Source organism: Hesperophylax consimilis, chromosome 5 (genome assembly GCF_061612785.1).
Source record: "Hesperophylax consimilis isolate HC1 chromosome 5, BYU_Hcon_1.0, whole genome shotgun sequence".
Taxonomy (NCBI): Eukaryota; Metazoa; Arthropoda; class Insecta; order Trichoptera; family Limnephilidae; genus Hesperophylax; species Hesperophylax consimilis.
The window spans coordinates 9836907-9859582 of NC_142840.1; the positions used below are offsets into that span (position 1 = coordinate 9836907).

The 22676-nt window shown below is 32.9% G+C and overlaps 1 protein-coding gene across 1 annotated transcript in view; it reads right to left on the reverse strand.

Moving 5' to 3' along the window:
- Positions 1-8148: 8148 nt before the first annotated feature.
- Positions 8149-22676, reverse strand: part of LOC149423502 (fatty acid hydroxylase domain-containing protein 2-like) — a 589487-nt gene continuing 574959 nt past the window's right edge. The window contains exons 6-7 of the mRNA XM_089631606.1: positions 10771-11043; positions 8149-8439 (exon numbers count right to left, since the gene is read on the reverse strand). Of these exons, the coding sequence (XP_089487732.1) occupies positions 8283-8439; positions 10771-11043 (430 nt within the window). The 3' untranslated portion in view covers positions 8149-8282. The remainder of the gene's footprint in view (positions 8440-10770; positions 11044-22676) is intronic.

The following is a 22676-nucleotide window of genomic DNA, read 5'->3' on the forward strand; positions in this document are numbered from 1 at the left end:
TCATAAATGCCGTTTCCAGTTTTTCCAATTTAAGGCGAATTCCCTATGCTTCAATTCGTGGGATGGGTTTCTGTGTAGCGTCATTTTCAATCATTTTTAAAACCGTAAGTACTTCATCCCAGGAATCTCTTACACTTTGACAGGCATCTGCTCTTGCTGACCAACGTGTGAGGTTTACTCTCTTCAGCGTCTTTCGTTTTCCTATTTCATTAGCCAATTTTTTCCAACGATCGGTTGACTTCACAAAGAAAGTATATACCTCTTCCGTCAACATGAAGAAGTGACAGGCTTCTGTGCAAGACTCAGCGGCCGAGGTTCCCAGCAAATTTAATGAATGAGCTGCACAAGGGACGAACATGGCAAGTGGTGCTTGTTCTTGAATTTTGGCTTGTAAACCATTATAAATTCCTGACATGTTCGAGGCATTATCATATGACTGACCCCGGCAGTCTTCTAGATTTATGTTCATCTTTTCTAGCTCTAAAATAATGGCATCAAACATATCTTGAGCCTTGTTTCCTACAGAAGGTAAGAAATAAGAAGGTAAGATATTTAAGAAATCTCTCACATAGCTCTCCATTATTTAAAACATATCTAATCACAAGTGTCAGTTGATCTACGTGTGCTGCATTCGGTGTAGAGTCTACAATTAAAGAAAAGTATTTCGCTTCTTCTATCTCATCACTAATGCATTTCAGTACTTTCTCAGCCATTAAGCAAATGAACTCGTCGCAGACAGTTTTTTTTTTCGTCGCAGACAGTTTTTGATAGGTAGCTAGTAGTTCCAGATCCTTGGTTTGCATGTCTTTCAATATACTTGACTAAAAATGGATCAAACTCTGCTATTAGTTCAAGTAGCATAATGTAATTCCCACTGTGCGGGTCACCAAATTTTTCATTACTTCCTCTGAAAACGAGACCTCTTAATGCCAATCCTTTCATTACAGCAACGATCCTCTTTAAAATGTTCTTCCAATAAGCAATTTCCTCGTTTAGTTGGGCAGTTAGTGAAGATTGAATACAACCGTGAATCAAACCTCTAGATCTTAAAGCGAGAATACAGGACTTATGATTTGGATAGTTTTCGTGTTGAGCTACTCGAATTTCTGCATTTTTCCAATCATTGAAACCTTGCTGGTCAAATTGGGTCCTGTTCTCAATAGATCCAAATGCCAAACAGGGTCCGCAGAATACGGAGCTCAATTGGAATACCAGTACCTTGATCTTCCTTATTACTACTACTCCCACTCCCCGAGTTCTCTTGTGAAATATTTAATGAATCGTTGCTGTTTTCACTTTTTAAAAAAGTTTCTATTTTCCTGATTTTCTGAAAAGCATGTTGTTGTTCATCTTTTTTAATTTTGATATCTTTCTGTACTCAGCACCACTCAGTCGCTTCCTTCCATCACTCATTTTTCGTCAGTATGAATATGAAGTTTTTTGAAAAATCTGTTAAAAGAAAAAAATATATGTAAAATGCCGACTTTTAAAGGTTCTGGACTAGATGACGCTGTAATAAAGGTCATAGACACTCTGAATTTTAATGTTTTTGAAACTTGTAACTTGAGTAATCTTTTTTTTGTTAGCGAGCCGAAATCATTTATTTAGTGTTATCTATCTAGCCCAGCAGAACCAGAATATGTAATAGTATTATTTATTATTGTGTTAACATACTCACCTTTCACACCCCTGTGAACAGAAACTGGAGCGTAATCAAGAACGCACTTCCACTTAACTTAAAATTTGCAACAAACAATGTACAAGAAGTAAAATGTATTCGGACTCGTTACAATCTGGTAGGATATCAAATCGAAGAAAACGTTTCGAGTTGCGACAAGTGCGATGTTTCCGAAATTGACACAAGTATACACACGAAACTGCCGCTTTGCACTGCCGGCCGGCCCGGCGCGCGCGTGATACGGTATTTTTTTTTTTATTTTTTTTTTTATTATCAATATAAAGTTTTTTTACAGGTTTTTTTTTTCGATGTCTGTCTCACTAGGATAAACCTGTGTCGAGACAGACGTATTTGATACATTAAAAATGTTTACATATTTTTCGATACATTAAATATTTCATTACATTAAATGACATTGTGAAAAAGATAGAAAATAATAAATAATAATAATAAATGATACATTTGTTAATCAGCATCTAGTTAGAGTACATACTTATGTAGGGATTTTTATAAAATTTTTGACCATGGATAGAAAAGAAAAAGAAGATAGAAAATAATAAATAATAATAATAAATGATACATTTGTTAATCAGCATCTAGTTAGAGTACATACTTATGTAGGGATTTTTATAAATTTTTTGATATATTATGTGTTCGTACGGGCGGGTAGCGGGGGTGACTGTTACATCACCCACCCCCGATCCACCGCCACCCTTTACCCTTGCCGCCCGGGCAGTAGCATAAATATAAGTAACTATCTAACTAAAGTACTAAGAATTAGCGCCTCTAAAAAATAATATTTATCATCTAATAGTTATAAAACTCTGTCTATCCACAGGGACTTTTTTTGTTTATAATCGCATACACGGCTTACCAAAGCGAGCGAGTGCCGCCCCCTGAACTCTGCCGCCCCTAGGCCGCGGCCTATAAGGCCTATTGATAAATCCAGGACTGCTTCTCTGTGAGAAAGATGATGAATTAATTGGACAAAGTAGACCAATTCAAGCTATCGGACAAAATATTAAAACAAACATTGAAAGAAAAAGGATCTTACAAAAAAAAAGAAATATGGACAGAATATGTGAAAAGAATAAAAAATAAATAAATAAGTAAATAAAAAATCTTTTACTATCGTCGTTCCCGCCAGGCATCGTGAGTTCAATTCCACAGCTGGCTAATTCCTCCATCACGACCCAGGCAACGCTTTCCGCTTACTGTGATGGCAGTTTTACAACTAGTTTATGGACACCGTGTATAAGATATTTGTACAAAAAGTTTTTTTTTTTTCAATCACCTTTCTGCCCTATAAAGGATTTACTATTATTAACATGACATGTTTGTCATTTGTGAAAATAAAATATACCCATTTACAAAATACAAAAAGTTTTTTAATGTGAAAAGGCGACTTCATATGCACACTGTAGGCATCGTCTTTGTGGACACTCATAATATTACGACGCACGTGGCGAGCTGATTTCAAAACAATGCCTATAATATTATTTATATGCGAGATGATGTTACGAGAGCTTGTGCATATGACAAATTTGTTTCTCCGTCTGGCAATTCTAACCACTTCGTTGGTTTGATGAATGCGCCCCATAGAAATGTAAGAAAAAGTGTAACCTTTTGACTTATTCGCGAAATATTTGTGAGCAAGTAACCGCGCGAATACATGGTTACTATGTAGGTATATACCTACATCGCTTGGTATGATTATGTCCATTTAGCAAAAGCAGCCTTTAAAAAAAAGGTCCAGTTAACGCCAGCTCCCGGCACACATACCGTTGTTCCTAGCCGGCTCCTTTTATAAATTATTTAATCTTCCCAGGCATTGATTTAGTTTAGTGAATTGAACAAACCTCTATCTCGTGTCTCTTTCATACTCATGCGAAACATCGTAAATTTTTTGAAATGGAGTCTTTTTCGCAAATGGTTTTGGTTGGGTAAATAAAAATTTCCTGTACCAACGCGCGCGGAGCTGCGTGAAATGTCTTTTGCACGTATTTTTTGCAATGAAATTGTGCATTTTTCAGCCGTTTTCTACGATTATGTAATTATAGGTACCATAAAAAATTTATACAGATTAATATTACTTATATACGTTCGCAAACCAATAATTCATCTCAATATTATAAAGCATAACGTGTTAAAAGTGTTTTATTAGACGATATTGAAAATAACACCATCTATCGGCGTAAAGTTTCGAAAAATGTTTTGAGATGGCCCTTAATATTATATTAATAATGTACGCTTATATTGTTAGAGTGCGTCTGAGTAAATTATTTAAAAATCCTCGTACGCTAGTAATGCTTTATTCCTCACTAGTCAGAAGTACACTGGAATATGCATCGCCTGTCTGGAATCCCAAATACACTTACTATGTCAATAATATAGAGCGCATACAAAATAAATTCATTAAGTACCTAGGTTATAAATACAACAATAATTATATCTGCACTCTCCAATCCCTGAAATCCAGGCGAACGGTAGCTGACATGACATTTCTCCATAAAATAATACACAACGAAATAGACTGCTCAGAACTTCTATCCCAAATAAATTTTAACACCCCATTTAAAAGAACTCGACACACCAACCTTTTTTACACAACTAGTAATAATACAAACGCTGCAGCCAATTCCCCTATTTCTCGTATCCTTCAAACATTCAACTCAATTCAAACAAGCATAAACACCGATATATTTTTTGATTCTCTCCCTCTATATAAGAAAAACTTTTTTAGCACACTGAATTCGCCCACATAACACATACAACCACACACAGACACACATGCACACGTACACACACACAAACACTCACACACACCTCTCTCCTTCCCCAGCACACTAATTTAACTTAACTTAAAAATGTAACTTAACCGTAAAATGTATAATATACCTCATATGCATATATGTCAGCAACATGTCATTGGTACCAATTATTGTACTAACTTTTATAATTTTGTAACTATTGTCATCTATGTAATTATGTACTGTTTGTTTCTGCAATAAACAAAATAAAATAAATAAATAAATAGAGTGTGTTATATAGAGAACACGTTTTACTACTGTCAGAGCACAGGAGAAATGTGCAGAATTGTTCAACATCACAGACAACAACAACAGCTTTGTGTTGGCAAACGTATGTTGTTTTGCTTATAATTGGATAATTATGGTTATGACTTTGGATGTGGCAACATGACTGAGAATTCCATAGAACCTCATTTGTTTTTGGTTTCAAAGTGTTTGCTGCCTGCTTATTGCCAGCTTTGGTAACCTTGAAACTAATTGCAGAGTATCATTGTTGGAAAAATACTTTCATAAGGTCTCTCTTGCATGTTTTACTTCCTGCAATTTGACTCATAATGCATCATGACATAGAAATATAGAAAAACAATTGCGCAGCACTTCACATCTAACGATAAAAATGTAATATCTTTCACTTCTTCAAGTCCATTCTTTACCTTTATGGAGTCAAATCTATCAATAAGGGATCAGGTCCTGATGGTATCCCGCCAATATTTTTGAAAATGTGCAAAGATGTTCTTGCCAGACCACTTAGCCTTCTTTATAACAAATCATTACAAGAAGGTGTTTTTCCAGTCAAATGGAAAACGGCATTCTTAACACCTATATTTAAGAAAGGTTGTAAGAGCGATATAAAAAATTATAGACCTATCTCTAAACTTGACTGCATAGGAAAGTTGTTTGAGTCAATAATATATGACTATCTATTAGCTCATGTAAGTAAATATATTATCATTGAGCAAAACGGGTTTTTCCCTCGGCGTTCCACAACAACTAACCTTCTCGAATACTCCCAGTACATCCGCGATAGCATCGAAAAACGTTTACAAGTAGATGCCATCTACACGGATTTTTGCAAAGCATTTGACCAGTTAAATCAATCATTACTCATCAAGAAGCTGGAAAAGTTTGGCATAAATGGAAATACTTTGAAATGGTTCGAAAGTTACATTACAGAAAGAAAACTCCAAGTGGTTGTAGGAGGGTACTCCGCGGATCTTTTTACTGCAACGTCGGGAATTCCACAGGGCTCGCATCTTGGACCTTTGCTATTTTTAATCTTTATAAACAACATAATTTTAAGAATAAAAACATCAAAATATCTCCTGTTTGCCGATGACCTTAAGTTGTACAAAAATATTACTTCATTAGAAGATTGCACCGATTTGCAAAAAGACTTATCATCACTTCATGAATGGTGTACACTAAATGATTTATATTTTAATGAAAACAAATGTGCCGTAATTTCATTCACAAAGAACATTAATAAATTCTTAAAGACATATCACATTAACAATATCCCTTTACTAAACACAACTTCAATCAAAGACTTAGGCGTGACATTTGACTCGTCACTTAGCTTCAATAAACATGTAGATACAATTTCAAAAAGTGCATCACAAGTACTAGGATTAACGCTAAGAATCACGAATTGTTTTAAAAGTACAGAATTAACTTTGACATTATATAAATCAATTGTGCGAAGTATTCTCAAATATGCATCAACAATTTGGTCTCCCAATTATGAGATTCATAATTATAGGATTGAATCCATACAAAGGAAACTAACCCGTGTAATTGCTTATCGTGAAGGTTTATCTGATCAATTTGGAACTTATAATGACCGAATTTTGCACTACAAACTACACTCACTGACGGTCAGACGTAAACTTTCTGACGTACTGCTCCTACACAAAATTATACATGCATCAGTTGATACACCAAACATTTTATCCCAAATTAACATCAATATTCCATCAAGAAAATCAACAAGGAGGATGAACGACATTTTCTATATTAAAGCCTACCACACAAATACAGGATATTTTTCCCCTGTACCGCGAACATTAAGAAATTATAACATTATACATGGCTCTAATAATGTAATAGACATTTTTAATGACCAATTTAAACACTTCAAAAAAAATGTATTACCTAATCATATGAAGCTGATATTGTGATGAAACCACAGACATAGGAATTAATAGACGAGAAGATAATGGCGAGGGGTAAAATCAACTGTTGAAGAACGAAGGGCGTAAGGCTGACTGTGATTCGTCAATAAATCAATCTGACAGTAAATAGGCATCTCGCATTATAATATCACCATTTACTTCTTAAAAGTAAAATCTGCTTTTGAATGAATAGACATTTTTACATGGGAGCGCAAATTACTCGCCACGTTATGAACAAATTTGCGAAGTCCAAATTCGGCAAAAAAATTCGGTTGTATTTTCAGAGTCGAATATTTCGTTTAAGTATTTAGTTAAGACACTTTTATAAATGTTCATAATTTACTTCCCAGCAACCAACCAGCTTTGTGTTTCGCGTCCAGACGTTTCTCGATGTGATAGTATAATATGTTTCTAAAACTGATCTATATTATACGATGTGAATATACTTAAAATAAAGTAAAATAATGCTTATACACGGTGTCCGGAAACTCGTAGTACAAGCGGGAAACTGGAGAATCTACACCACATGGGGAACCCAAAAAAACATAAAGTTTTTTGATTTGAGCATTTTCACAAAAAAAAAAAAAAAACCAAAAAAAAATATTTTTCGGCTATTTTAGGGTTAAAGTTTTTTCTGGTGTTTAGGGTTGAATAACAGATGTTTTAACCCTGCAGAGCAGAAATATTTTATGATTACACCGGGTTAAATGAAGGGTGATTTCCAAATAATGCTTCAAATCCGAGTTTCTTCATTTGTTTTACTTTCAAATAGTTTTAATTAGTTGGGTACTTTGATCTTCAGTAATAATTTATAAGAATTTAATTAAAAAAAAAAAAAAAAAATACAACTTCAAACTCGATTTACTCGATAACGAAAGCTCAAATAAAAAAAAAATATACTACAAAATCGACTCCAAATGTGATGTAGATTAACCAGTTTCCCGCTTGTACTACGAGTTTCCGGACACCCTGTATATGGAATGTTATACGACAATTGGGTTTATTCTCTTTTTCACATCTATTTTTACAAGTTTTCATAGTACAAGTCAACATTTTGCCGTGTTATTTCGTAAAATGAACCGATGATGCCTCGACCATAGTTCGCACAAGAATGATGACGTCACGTTTTCAAATTTCACTTGAGGCCATACGCCAGCACAGCCGGTTCCAATGGAACCGGTATGGGGAGTGGGGATAATACGCTTTTAATCACTTAGGGCAGGTCTACTAATATTCATATGTCTATGGATGAAACCCTTTATTTAATGAGAAGCAACATTGTACCTACCTAATCAGTGTCTCACCAGTACAGGTGTGACAATAACAAATCGTTTATGAACATATTTGTATTTACCTTTTACCCATTCTTATTTGTTATTTACTTCTGCATATTTAGCTTATTCATTTTGTTACTATTTTTGTTGTTATTATGTATTTAAACATCCATGTATGTAAATTCTTGGGCACCATGCCTGTTTTATGTACTTAAATAAAAAAATAAAAATTATATTTTGCCTAAAAGTATTTGTATTATGTATCGCAAGCTATATTTAATAATAATTAAACACTCTCACACTTTAATTTGTTGCTCAAATTATTTCTAAAAATTTTGTAACTTTGGTCTTATTCTGATGATTTTTCAGAGTCAGGGAATATCTCTCTAGCCGACGCTAAACCTAATAATCTAACATTTCTGAGGGAAGCTTTGGAGATGCGGAATAAGTCATCCGTGTTGTGCAGTCTGTCCAGGAGTCCCAGAGCGCCATAGCATTGAGTGAATCTGCAAAAAAAGGGTGGTTAATAACAAAAAAATATCTATTCCTTCCAACTCTGGACAATACAATACAACTGTACATTTTATAAGCGTTCAATACTGGAGCAAAAATCATTATTATAACTACACAACACTCTAATTTTAATAAGCAGCCACACGATAGTCTAATATCTCCGTTGATATTATGTGATTAGTTGTAATTCATGCAACTTCTTCAATTGATATAGTTTATATAAGTAGTATCTACTAGAAACAACTAATGACGCACTTAACCTTTTCACCTCGTTTGATGTAATAATTGAATAGTGGATTTGCGTCGTACTTATTTAATAGTTACACATTTAATTTCAAACAAACACATTACTTGTGTGTTAGTGATTATATGATTAGTTGTTATTATACAGGGTGTCCATAAAAGAATGTCCCAGTTTCGATGCTATATTTTGTGCGTCGCACTTGAATATTTAATAGTAACACATTTTATTTCAAACAAACACATTACTTGTGTGTTAGTGATTTTATGATTAGTTGTTTTTATACAGGGTGTCCATAAAAGAATGTTGCAGTTTCAATGCTATATTATTTAGTTTTTGGTCTTTGCAAGAAAAGACTTGGAGCGGGAAGTTAACATTCTTGATCGTGTGGTGTTCAGCGACGAGTCAACTTTTCATCTAAGTGGGAAGGTAAATACCCATATTGTTTGTATCTGGGGGTCAGAACATCCTCATTAACTTGTAGAGCGCCAAGTGTACAGACCATTTTTTTTTTGCGGAAGCTTCCGTAACAGGGGTGGTTTATCTGGATATGTTGATAGAATGGCTCTTTTCCCAATTAGTAGAGGTGAACCTGTAAACTTTATTTGGCAACAGGATGGAACCCCTCCCAATTTTTTTTTTAATAGAGCGGAGACGGTTTACATATAGTTCCCGTGAGCACTTAGGCCATAGGCCCCTTGTGCTATCTCCCATTTTACCTCATTCCTTTAACAGTCACCCGGTCCCTTTCATAAAGTTCACCAGGGTTGTCATTGTATATGTGGATATGTCTTCTGGTTCCACAATGTGTCTTCCCAGGTCTCATCTCTCCTCTCCACTTCTCTTTGGTTCCCTGAAGGCCCCACAAGGGAATAGTTCATGGAGGTGGCCTCATCTCTCCTCCCCACTCCTTCTTGGTTCTCCAAAGGCCCATAGAGGGGAAGAGTCCACTCCGCGATACCTGATACCTGAAGGCTCCACTTCCTATTGGAATCTCTTTGTATGAGAGTGGTTGAACGTCGAAGTCCCTGTCTGTTGGATTGGTCGTAATGGTCGAAATGACAGATCTCTTTTTCGCTGGCCTCCACGTTCACCCGACATAACGCCATGCGATTTTTTCCTTTAAGGCTATATAAAAGATTATGTGTTCTTTACGCCGTTACCTAATGATTTGCCAGGGTGGAGACCAAAGATATTAGAAGAACGAGATGTGCTATGAGCAGTTCATACTGTGTGGAATTGTTTTGCCCAGTGTCGCCGGTTTTATTCACCAATACTACTGCACACCTTCGCTTACGCTAAGGTATCCGCACTAATACATAGAACAGATTTCTGTGCGTACACGTCTCGATAGTATTCAAAGTACCCTAATTAGGTAGTACTCCGCCTACGGTCCGGCGGCCAACATAGCATATCTCGTTCTTCTAATATCTTTGGTGGAGACACAGAATTGAAGAAGCTATTGCTTTCATTACTCAAGACTGGTTAACCAAAGTGTGGGAAGAATTGGACTTTAGGTTAGGTGTGTGCTGTATAACTAAAAGTGCATATTTTGAACATTTGGAAGAAAACTAGGTTAGTTTACCTTCAATTTGATGTACGATTTGTTGTAATAGTCTAAATTAAACTGTTATAATATACCATTTAAACCGGGACATTATTTTATGGACATCCTGTACTACTCAAAATATTTATATGTATGCTTTATGAAACATTTGTGTTAGTGTCTAAATAGGCAGAGCTTTTCAGAACAAATTGTGACACCCAGTAAATGTATGAATCGATGCCATCTGTTGGTACCCCTATTGATTAGTACAACTTTACTAATGAAATTGTAATAATATTATATGTTGACTTTCTTTCTTTATCCAGTAATAGACTTGTAATATGGATAATTTCGCTAACGAAATCCCAACTGAATCAGCTACAGGCAGCAGTTTAGCTATTCTTAGCGAAAACTTGCACAAAAAGAATATTTTGTCTGCGGTAATTTTTTTTTTCAATGAATTCAGTTTTCTATTTTGCCTAACCTAATCAAAAACTCAATGCACGTCACTGGTGTATGCATAATTTTTTTTCTTACTTCAAATGGTGGAAATCATGGAATTCTGGGCTCTGAATGAAGGGTACGTGGTATCCGGAGTGGTCGTTCAAGGTTCCGATGATGACCATGCTGAACCATATCCAAGCAGTGGTCACGTGGCAGTTGGTGATGTATATTCCGAATAACAGCGGGAATATGTTGGAGACGACGTGTTCCAATGGATGACAATATATGGCGATCATGGCGATTGGGGCGGTCCATTCGTGGTGCTGCTTGTGGATGTGCTTGTAGAGTAATCTGTGATGGAGGAGCCTGTCAAAACACAAATACATTAGTAATTGATTTATTTTATAACAAGAACACAAATATTCCCTAAGGTAAATAAAATGTATAACGTGAGAATATTCGAATTCCTTCTAATACCATCATAATAAGTGGAAAATGTTGCTTGTACAATGATGGTGGACTGTACAATGATGCCTGGTTGGGAAGCTGACTCATTGGACTGCCGAGAGCCCGAGTCGGGCCCCCAGGGTTGCACATTATTTCCTCTCCCCTCTCCCCGAGATTTATAAGCATAACTAATTTTTCGAAGAAAACTTCTTCTAACTGCTTTTCACTTTGTGATGGCATTATTTATTTTTTATTAAAACACAAATAACATTGTTTACATCACTTTATTTCGATACAAAATCTCAACATGTTTCATGAACCAAGTTCACTTCATCAGGAGCACAAGTATACTAAAGTTATAATTAAAATTAGGTCTAGAAAGAAGAGGTAGAAGGAGCGGGGAGGGGTAAGAGTGGGGGAGGGTTATTCAAAGTAGGAATTAAAATGTCATTAGACGGGAAAGACCGGGTAATTGGGAAAATATTTAAAATGGGGTTTATAAAAAAATTTTTTTGTTTATTAATAATATCTGCTTTCATATTCACGTGTTTTCTTATTTCTAGGATTTCAAAATTATTGATTTGAGATACCTTGTAACCAGAATGTAGTATTTTAAAACCTGAATTAATATCGAAAGTATGGTCGTTATTTAATAAATGATCCGCAAATTCTGATTCACAGTTTCCCTTTAAAGCCCTAAGATGTTCTTTAATTCTGATCTCAAAGTTTCTATTAGTTTTTCCTATATAAAAGGAATTACAATCATTACAGTTGAGTTTATAAACACCTGATTTTTTAGTTTGACTATCAATATCTTTATTATTAAGAATATATTTTTTTAATTTGTTATTCGTATAAAACGCCGGTTGAATAGTGAAGGGGATGTTTTTATTTATAATTTTGGAAGTATCATTATCTACAAATAGAATTCTACGCCATTGTTTGTTTGTATCTTTATAAATAGGATAAATATAAAGTTTAAAGAATTTATGTTTAATTTTTTTATTTAGTATTTCATCTATCAATTTATTAGGATAGCCGTTATTAGATGCTATTTGTATTATGATATTTAATTCTGAGATATAATTAGGATCCGACAAAGGAATAGAAATTAATCTATTAAGAGGAACGGCTGCGGTGCCTGTTTCATACAAAATTTTAATTTGGATTTACGGCTAAAATACTAGAGTAAACTGTTTTTATTTTTTTTTAAGTTAAAAGACATGGTATATATAAAGTACGCATATGGATCAGATTTTCGATTTTTGCCTTAAATTATAGAATATAGGCCCCAGAAGATGACGATTTTACATGATTTTACGAGGCATCTTTGGCAATTTTTTGTGACCAAATGGAAGATATTTTTTGAAAAAATCTCACATATCCCGTCTCAGGCATATAATGAACTATACAATAAAATTTGAATCTTCACTGAAAAAAGTTTTATTTGCTTCAAAAGCCGAATTTGGTGGCCACAAATTCAACGTATATTTAACTAGCTTTTTTGTTATTGTCTCATTCGCACTTTCTTGAGTCGGGCTGGCTAGAGTAGGTGAAGCACGGGCCGGGGGGCAGGGGCCCCGGAGAGATCGCCTGCCTAACAAATACATGCATAAATACCTACGTCAATCGTCCTTCATTTTTTATTATTATTGCTAGTGTATATATATGTGACATTCGCAGTCAGCCCGCGCGGACATATAATTGACGAATTTGTTACTTTGTTTACGAATAATATTATTTTTAAACTCCACAGTTTTTAACCGAAGCATCCCCAAATAATTTATTTCATTCAACATGGGTAAGTAATCATTATTTGAGCATTTTTAACAATGATAATTAGATTATGAATTAGGGTACTTACGTTATTGATTTTTATAAAATGTTATTTGTGTTTTAGGTCGAAAGTGGATACGTGGTAAGCCACCCAGTATGCACCGGAAAAAGAGGAAGTGCAATGTCAAAAAGACAGAAAGAACTCGGAACAGGTGAAAATTAAATGCAATATTTATTATAAGTATTTATTTTTTACGGTAAAAATGTAATGTTTTTTTGTTGTATTCAGTTCCGTAAATGATCTTAAAGATTGTCAGGCTAAATTTGCCAACAAGGATTTTTTCGATGCTAAAACATCGATGTGAATTGTGGGATTTTGAGCAAACGGTAAGCAAATAATTTTATTTTCACAAGAACAAACTCTCGAGAATGTACACAATAACATCAAGATACCATCTTTTGGTTAGTAGTGAGAGTTTCATTTTATTGCCGTTCAGCTTTTAGTTTTGATGACAGTGTTTTTACACATTGGTACAATTCAATATTACACCGACGATCTTTAATTAAAAGTGATTAAATTTAAGAATAAAAACCGTCCTCCATTTTTGCCTATAATTGCTTGTACTATTTTGTCGAATTTGTAAGTATAATCACTACACATATTGATCATACCTTGACAGTATAATATGCGGTCTTTTGTTTTCACGGTTTGATGCCTGTTTTTTTTTCTTTTAGTACCGATGTGATTGAACCCGAAATATCGTCGCAGAAAATGTCAGACGTATCACCCGACATTATATAACATATAAGTAATGCCTTTAGTTAGAAAATTGAAATTGGAAAATTTTGTGGTTGACTAACAAATTTTATGAAATTAAATTTTTAATTAAATTTTATTTATGTAATTATTTATTTGCATATTTATATTGGAGTCTGTTCTTACTATACAACTACTACCTGTCCGACTTTTTTTTATTTTTCACCTTGTGCACATGTATTGTGTAGATTATAAAATAGGATTTTTTTCAGTATAAAAAATCTGGGACTAACTACCATAAATGTATTCCTCACTGCCTAGAATGGACGGAAATAATTTTTTTTTTTTTTTTTTTTACAGTGATTACCTCACAAGAGTCCCAACTGCTCCCGTCTGGAGCCAGTGAGACTATGGCATCCCCAATTGGGGGATGTTGTGAGGCTGAAGGTAAGTGGGGAAGGGAAAGAGGAAGGTGGGGAAGTACCTGGCTATTCAGATCTAGTCACTAAACACGGCTAAAGCCATTTGGAGCAACGTTTCAATTCTGAATGGTGGTCTTACACCAGGGCGATACTGGTAGTATCTTCCACTCTGGAACGTGCCGCAAATATACTATATATTATTTTAATTAATTAATTGTGAAATAACACAAATTAGTCAAATAAAATTTATTTGCGCACGCCGGGTTCGAACCCGCGACCTTCGGAATGGCAGTCCAATGCGTTACCACTGGACTATGCCGGCCGTCAAATAATTATACCGATTCATTGAACATTTTTTAATAAAATATGCTTGTTGCTATTATTCTTGCTGTTATTGTGCTGCTATTTTTATGGTTATTTTTATTTATAGTTGTATTACTTAATTTTGTTGTTGACATAATATTCTTCTTACACAACACTTAAAAATAATCTCGACCAAAATCCCAGTGATAAAGTCAGTGCGTGTTCGGAATTATATACACAGCGACACGACTTTATAACTTTCTTCCAGATAAAAAAAAAAAAATGTGATTCACAAAAATTTCAAAGGTAATGTAAAAATTAAAAAAATAAATGATTATGTCAAAGGTAAGGCCTTTACCGGTGCACTTACACAAATTTTAAGTAAGTGTATATTTCTATTCTCTACAATTATATTACTTACTGTTCATATATTATTTACTGCTGTTAATTCTATGTACTTATCTAATTTATAAACTTATACACCTATTATTACTATTATTATAATTTCGTCTGTAGCCACATGTACGATGCACGTGTACAATTTCCGTATCTCCTACAATAATACACGTATCTGCTAATTTAAATGAACTAAACAAAAGGGTGATTCCCCGTTTAGATGCAAATATATTCACGCACAAAAGAAAAAAAGCATTTCTCTTTTACTGGCCTTTTATGCGTGATATTGTCAGTGCCTAACGTGTACATGCGCATATACCAATACTATTAAATAATAGGTCGGAAGCCCTTGTATGTCTGTGCTGCTAATGGAATGAACTAAACGAAAGGGACATTTCACCGACTTCGTGCAAATATTCAAGCATTGAACTTAATTTCTTTTTTATTTAATCTCATATTATCTAACTTTTTTTGATCGCTTGCAACGTCAGCCGTACTAAAAGCCAGGTACTCCCTCTCCGTTCCCCGCTGCACGCTCCGTTAGAGAGGGACACAGGACAATAATTATTTTTGCGGGAGTCGAAATTTCGTCCGCGAAAACAACGCTCTTAAGCATAGAATGGAAAGCTGCGACTTTTTGAGAAAAGGGATGATTTGATGAATTATGAATGACAATATCAGTGTACGTATCTTTACGGAAAATATTAAAATCTATTTTATTACCTATTATTGTTAAATTTAAATCTAAGAAATTTAAACTCTTATCTATACCTATTTCTAATGTAAATTGAATATTTTTGTGTATTTTATTTAAAAAGTTTAAAAACAGGTTCAATTGTCTTTCTGTTCCTAACCAAATGCAAAAAATGTCGTCCACATATCTCTTCCAACAATATACATTTTTAAGTAACAAGGCACCGCTATTAAAAATCTTATTTTCTAAATTATTAATAAAAATATCTGCAATCAAAGGACTCGTACTGTTCCCCATGGCCAAGCCATCCTTTTGTTTAAAAATTGTATTGTTAAATTGAAAATAATTTTGTTTAAAAATAACTTCGAAAAATAAAATAAGGTCATGGATAAGGTCTTTCTGTAAGTTAGATGAATTTAACAAATTATTGATGATGGTTTTACTTTCTTCTATTGGAATACTAGGGAATAAATTTACTACGTCAAAAGAAACCAACATAGCATGATTAGGAATTTCCAAATCCTTTAGATAATTAACTATGTAATTCTAACGAATTTTTAACTGTGTATGTTGGTTGAAATATATTAGCATTATTAATTACAGTATTGATAGCTGACGCTAATTTAAAAGTTGGGGCATTACAATTAGAGACTACTGGCCTAATAGGTTTGTTCAGTTTATGTATTTTTAATAGGCTGTAAAGTTTAGGAATTTTTGGGTTAATTAAAATCAAATTTTTGTTATTTTTCATGTTTACAAAGATATCACTTTTACAACGTTTAACCGCTTCTTTCACCATTTCTTGACACTTATTAATAGGGTTATTTAGAATTATTTCAAAATTGTCCCCTTGTAGAAAATCCATTGTCTTGTTAATATAGTCAACTTTATCCATGATGATAACACTGTTACCTTTATCTGCCTTTGTAACAACCAGATTTTTTTCCCTCACCATTTTAGAAATATTCTTAGCAATTTTTATGTCAGTATTAGAAATTATATTCTTTTCCCGATTAGGAACTGTTTTTTTGTTGTTAATGTTTTTTATCCCTTCAGCACATTTATAATGGAACGATTTGGGTTGATTAATTAATGCATTGTCCATATCCACTGCCAACAACTCTAATTCTTCTCTATTTTTAATATTAGAATTATAATGCAAGTTATGATTTAGTCCTTTATTTAATAATTTTAACTCTTCCTCCGCAAACTCATGATTAGACATGTTAATCACTCGATCATGGAATTTATACTGTTTATTTTCAGTTGGTGACACTACCGCATTAACTTTTTTATTATTATCACACAATTTTTTAATTTTTTTGTCAAGAACAGTTTTCTTTTTGTATGCTTTGATACTAGCTATAGATCTAACTTGATCATCAAACAGGTCCCATTCCAATGGGTGTAAAGCACTAGCCAATTCCATATGTAAGAATTTAAGTTGAAGTTTAATAACATTCCGTTTTTTATAACCACTTTTTAAGTCCTCTTTTAACCAACATATTTTGGCTTTCTTAGCCGAATTTGAAGATGATTTAAATTTAAAGTTAACGTAATTTGGAATCACTTGTCGTTTTAAACACGTTTGCAAAAAATATATATTTAAACACATTAGTCTATATTTAATCAATAACTTTTTATACACTTTAGCCTTCATTGCCGTACTCGCAAATAATAATTTTTCGAAGAAAACTTCTTCTAACTGCTTTTCACTTTGTGATGGCATTATTTATTTTTTATTAAAACACAAATAACATTGTTTACATCACTTTATTTCGATACAAAATCTCAACATGTTTCATGAACCAAGTTCACTTCATCAGGAGCACAAGTATACTAAAGTTATAATTAAAATTAGGTCTAGAAAGAAGAGGTAGAAGGAGCGGGGAGGGGTAAGAGTGGGGGAGGGTTATTCAAAGTAGGAATTAAAATGTCATTAGACGGGAAAGACCGGGTAATTGGGAAAATATTTAAAATGGGGTTTATAAAATTTTTTTGTTTATTAATAATATCTGCTTTCATATTCACGTGTTTTCTTATTTCTAGGATTTCAAAATTATTGATTTGAGATACCTTGTAACCAGAATGTAGTATTTTAAAACCTGAATTAATATCGAAAGTATGGTCGTTATTTAATAAATGATCCGCAAATTCTGATTCACAGTTTCCCTTTAAAGCCCTAAGATGTTCTTTAATTCTGATCTCAAAGTTTCTATTAGTTTTTCCTATATAAAAGGAATTACAATCATTACAGTTGAGTTTATAAACACCTGATTTTTTAGTTTGACTATCAATATCTTTATTATTAAGAATATATTTTTTTAATTTGTTATTCGTATAAAACGCCGGTTGATTTGTTGATTTGGCCCAATGGATTTTCTACAAGGGGACAATTTTGAAATAATTCTAAATAACCCTATTAATAAGTGTCAAGAAATGTTGAAAGAAGCGGTTAAACGTTGTAAAAGTGATATCTTTGTAAACATGAAAAATAACAAAAATTTGATTTTAATTAACCCAAAAATTCCTAAACTTTACAGCCTATTAAAAATACATAAACTGAACAAACCTATTAGGCCAGTAGTCTCTAATTGTAATGCCCCAACTTTTAAATTAGCGTCAGCTATCAATACTGTAATTAATAATGCTAATATATTTCAACCAACATACACAGTTAAAAATTCGTTAGAATTACATAGTTAATTATCTAAAGGATTTGGAAATTCCTAATCATGCTATGTTGGTTTCTTTTGACGTAGTAAATTTATTCCCTAGTATTCCAATAGAAGAAAGTAAAACCATCATCAATAATTTGTTAAATTCATCTAACTTACAGAAAGACCTTATCCATGACCTTATTTTATTTTTCGAAGTTATTTTTAAACAAAATTATTTTCAATTTAACAATACAATTTTTAAACAAAAGGATGGCTTGGCCATGGGGAACAGTACGAGTCCTTTGATTGCAGATATTTTTATTAATAATTTAGAAAATAAGATTTTTAATAGCGGTGCCTTGTTACTTAAAAATGTATATTGTTGGAAGAGATATGTGGACGACATTTTTTGCATTTGGTTAGGAACAGAAAGACAATTGAACGTGTTTTTAAACTTTTTAAATAAAATACACAAAAATATTCAATTTACATTAGAAATAGGTATAGATAAGAGTTTAAATTTCTTAGATTTAAATTTAACAATAATAGGTAATAAAATAGATTTTAATATTTTCCGTAAAGATACGTACACTGATATTGTCATTCATAATTCATCAAATCATCCCTTTTCTCAAAAAGTCGCAGCTTTCCATTCTATGCTTAATAGATTAATTTCTATTCCTTTGTCGGATCCTAATTATATCTCAGAATTAAATATCATAAAACAAATAGCATCTAATAACGGCTATCCTAATAAATTGATAGATGAAATACTAAATAAAAAAATTAAACATAAATTCTTTAAACTTTATATTTATCCTATTTATAAAGATACAAACAAACAATGGCGTAGAATTCTATTTGTAGATAATGATACTTCCAAAATTATAAATAAAAACATCCCCTTCACTATTCAACCGGCGTTTTATACGAATAACAAATTTAAAAAATATATTCTTAATAATAAAGATATTGATAGTCAAACTAAAAAATCAGGTGTTTATAAACTCAACTGTAATGATTGTAATTCCTTTTATATAGGAAAAACTAATAGAAACTTTGAGATCAGAATTAAAGAACATCTTAGGGCTTTAAAGGGAAACTGTGAATCAGAATTTGCGGATCATTTATTAAATAACGACCATACTTTCGATATTAATTCAGGTTTTAAAATACTACATTCTGGTTACAAGGTATCTCAAATCAATAATTTTGAAATCCTAGAAATAAGAAAACACGTGAATATGAAAGCAGATATTATTAATAAACAAAAAAATTTTATAAACCCCATTTTAAATATTTTCCCAATTACCCGGTCTTTCCCGTCTAATGACATTTTAATTCCTACTTTGAATAACCCTCCCCCACTCTTACCCCTCCCCGCTCCTTCTACCTCTTCTTTCTAGACCTAATTTTAATTATAACTTTAGTATACTTGTGCTCCTGATGAAGTGAACTTGGTTCATGAAACATGTTGAGATTTTGTATCGAAATAAAGTGATGTAAACAATGTTATTTGTGTTTTAATAAAAAATAACTAATTTTATAACCTATAACAAAAACGCATACAACAACGTTGAATTCGATGAAGCGACCAGTTGGGATTCGGGACTATACAATAGTTTGTTTGTTAGTTACTTCTTTGGCCGCCTGCAAAGTTATCCATATTTAACTGTAAAGCCTTGTCATACCGATACTTGGTCTGGTTTGTATTGCAAGTATGTTTTAAAACAGAAAAGTTGCGAATTTATTCAATACAAATAAATGATGTAGGTTTCTAGTTGAAATATCGGCATTAACCCTTTTAATATATAATTTTGTGCTAAATGAAGAAGTTTTCAATACAATATGAATATAACACCCCAGATTGGAGCACTCCTGTAGTTTTTACCTGTCCCGGAGCGACTGGTACTCCATTTCACAAATCCTCAATTGCTTTATAAAGTAATGATAAATTGGAACAATGTAAACTTTTTTTTCTGTTTTTTTTACCGTTACTAACTATTATGGGCTTCAGTCTATTATTGTCATCTTCAGACTGGTAAAGTATAAAGTGTTCCAATAATTCTGGAGAAATATCAGTATTAAATAATTCTTGTGAGTTTTTAATAACTGCATGTCTGGACAACATATTTATTGGTAGATATGTCAATGCAAACCAGTATTTTTTTTCTACCTTTAATGCCAGCACAAATGCATTGCAATTAAAAAATGTAAAACTTTTGTTACACATATTTTTTTTTTAGAATATAATATTTTATAAAATTGTTTTTCTAAAAATAAATAATAAAAATAATAATAATTCGTTTTCTAAATTTTATTATTATAATTACATATAATAATATTATTATATATAATAATATTATCATTTACAACTCAACACACCTTGATTGATATAAAGTCAAGCGATGAAAAAAAACTAACATAAACCTTAACTAATTTTTTTTCACTTTTCAATAAAGGTCTGTTAAATTGTCATTTTGACGAGTTATACGGTAACCAAAAAATGTGTATTGAATTTTGTCTCCAGTGACATTTTACAGTGTAATATTCTTTAGCATTTGGAAAGATCAAATAAAAAACTTTTTTTTAAATGTGTGTTAGTCGCATCGCGTTTGTGTCCCACCCAGGCGTCGTGTGTTTAATTCCTCGGCTAAGTCCTCCATTACAACACTAGTAACATTTTCCGCTTACTGTGGTGGTATTAGGAGATTTTCAAATATTGTCAGGTTATTCTTAATAGGTACGGGAATAAAAATTGTAAAAAAAAATTCTTATACAGATATAAAAAAAAAAGATTTCGAAAAGAATTGTGGACACTGCACATTAGTCTCGATTCCACAATAATCTCGGAGCCTGTGAAATTATACCATCCTCAATTGGAGTAGGTGACGCATCAATAATAATCACAAGGGACGAGATTGAACGGAATGGGAAAATTAGTTACAATACTTACAAAGACACGGAATAGCGCCGCAGGCGATATTTTTTCTATGGTTTCCCCAATTGGGATGGTCCTATGTGGTGTGGGTGAAGGGAGTGTAATGTGAATTATTTAGTTAAAACACGAAAAAAGCGCAAGAACTTTCAGACCAAAATCCTTTAGTATTTTCTTAAACAATAATATTTTTGCTGTAGTTTAAAATGGAAACTTGGAAAACATATTAGTTTAAACGGCTAGTAGCCGAGTGAACACACGCGTCAGATTCCCACCCAGGCGTCGAGACGACTCGTTACGTTTGTATCTGGTACTGATTTAATGTAAGTCACAATTATTGTAAAAACTAACATGTTTGTAATTTTGGCGCGAGTTAAAACGTAATTTTTTCCTTTAATTTTTTGTTTGTTTACTAATTTGCTTAAGGGGGGGCAGCTGCTCCCTTCTGTCAACACCCATGCTCAATACATTTCGATTCCGAATGGTGGTCTTTCACCAGGGCATTACTGAGAGTATCTACCATGTTTTGAGACTCTTCGTACAAATAAAATTACTTTCCCTGTCTCATATCCAGGGATAAATCACTTTTCCTGTCATATCCAGGGATAAATCACTTTCTCTGTAATACCCAGAGATAAATCACTTTCCCTGTCATATCCAGGGATCCAGATCATTATAGTTTGGTAAATATTAAAATAGTTTGCTAAATCATTACAATCCGCATAGCTTCTTAACGGGAATTGCATGGAAATTAGGCCTAGAAGGAGGCGATTACTCTTACGATGAACTTGTAGTCAAATTATTTATTTATTTATTGTAAGAAACAAACAGCAATTTTATACAGGATAAGTTATACAAGAGGTTAAATATGAGGTAAGCCAAAATAGTTTCTTATGCTAATGTTGGTTAATGTGATATAATACAAAATTGTAATTGGTTATAACCATTACCTGAAAATGGAATTAACAAAAAATAAAAAATAAGAATCATATAAATATATTATAAGGAAGAAGGAATAGGAAAGGGCAAGAGGCAGAGGAAGATGGGATGGGGACAGGAGACGCTCATGTTATACCTTTTCTATAACTGTGCATTGATTTAATTAACATTTGTGGTCGTACGCTTGACTTCGTTTCGGTATTTCACAAGAGTATTATTAAGAATATCGATATTGTTAAATTGCGTGTTATATTGCGCGCATATACGGGGGATTGGAGAATTTTTTCTAAGGTTGGTTCTGCACGTGGGCAAATGAAAAAAATGGTTTTGTCTGGTTGGCCTTGTAGGTATGTGAATTGTTAAATAATTTACGAGTTCAGGAGAGTCCAGGCCGTTATTCAGAATTTTGTATAAAAATATTTGATCAGATATTAATCTACGTGTTTGAAGTGGAGTAAAGTTGTGAAATTTTAAGGATTCGGTGTTATTTGCAAAGAGTAATTTAAATTTATAATTTATGTGTTTAAAAAATTTGTTTTGCACACTTTCGATTCTGTCAATATGGCATTGGTAGAACGGTGCACAAATTAGTGTGCAGTATTCTAAGTGGGGGCGGATATACGTGGTGTAAAGGGAATACATAGTTTTAATATTGCGAAAAGGTTTA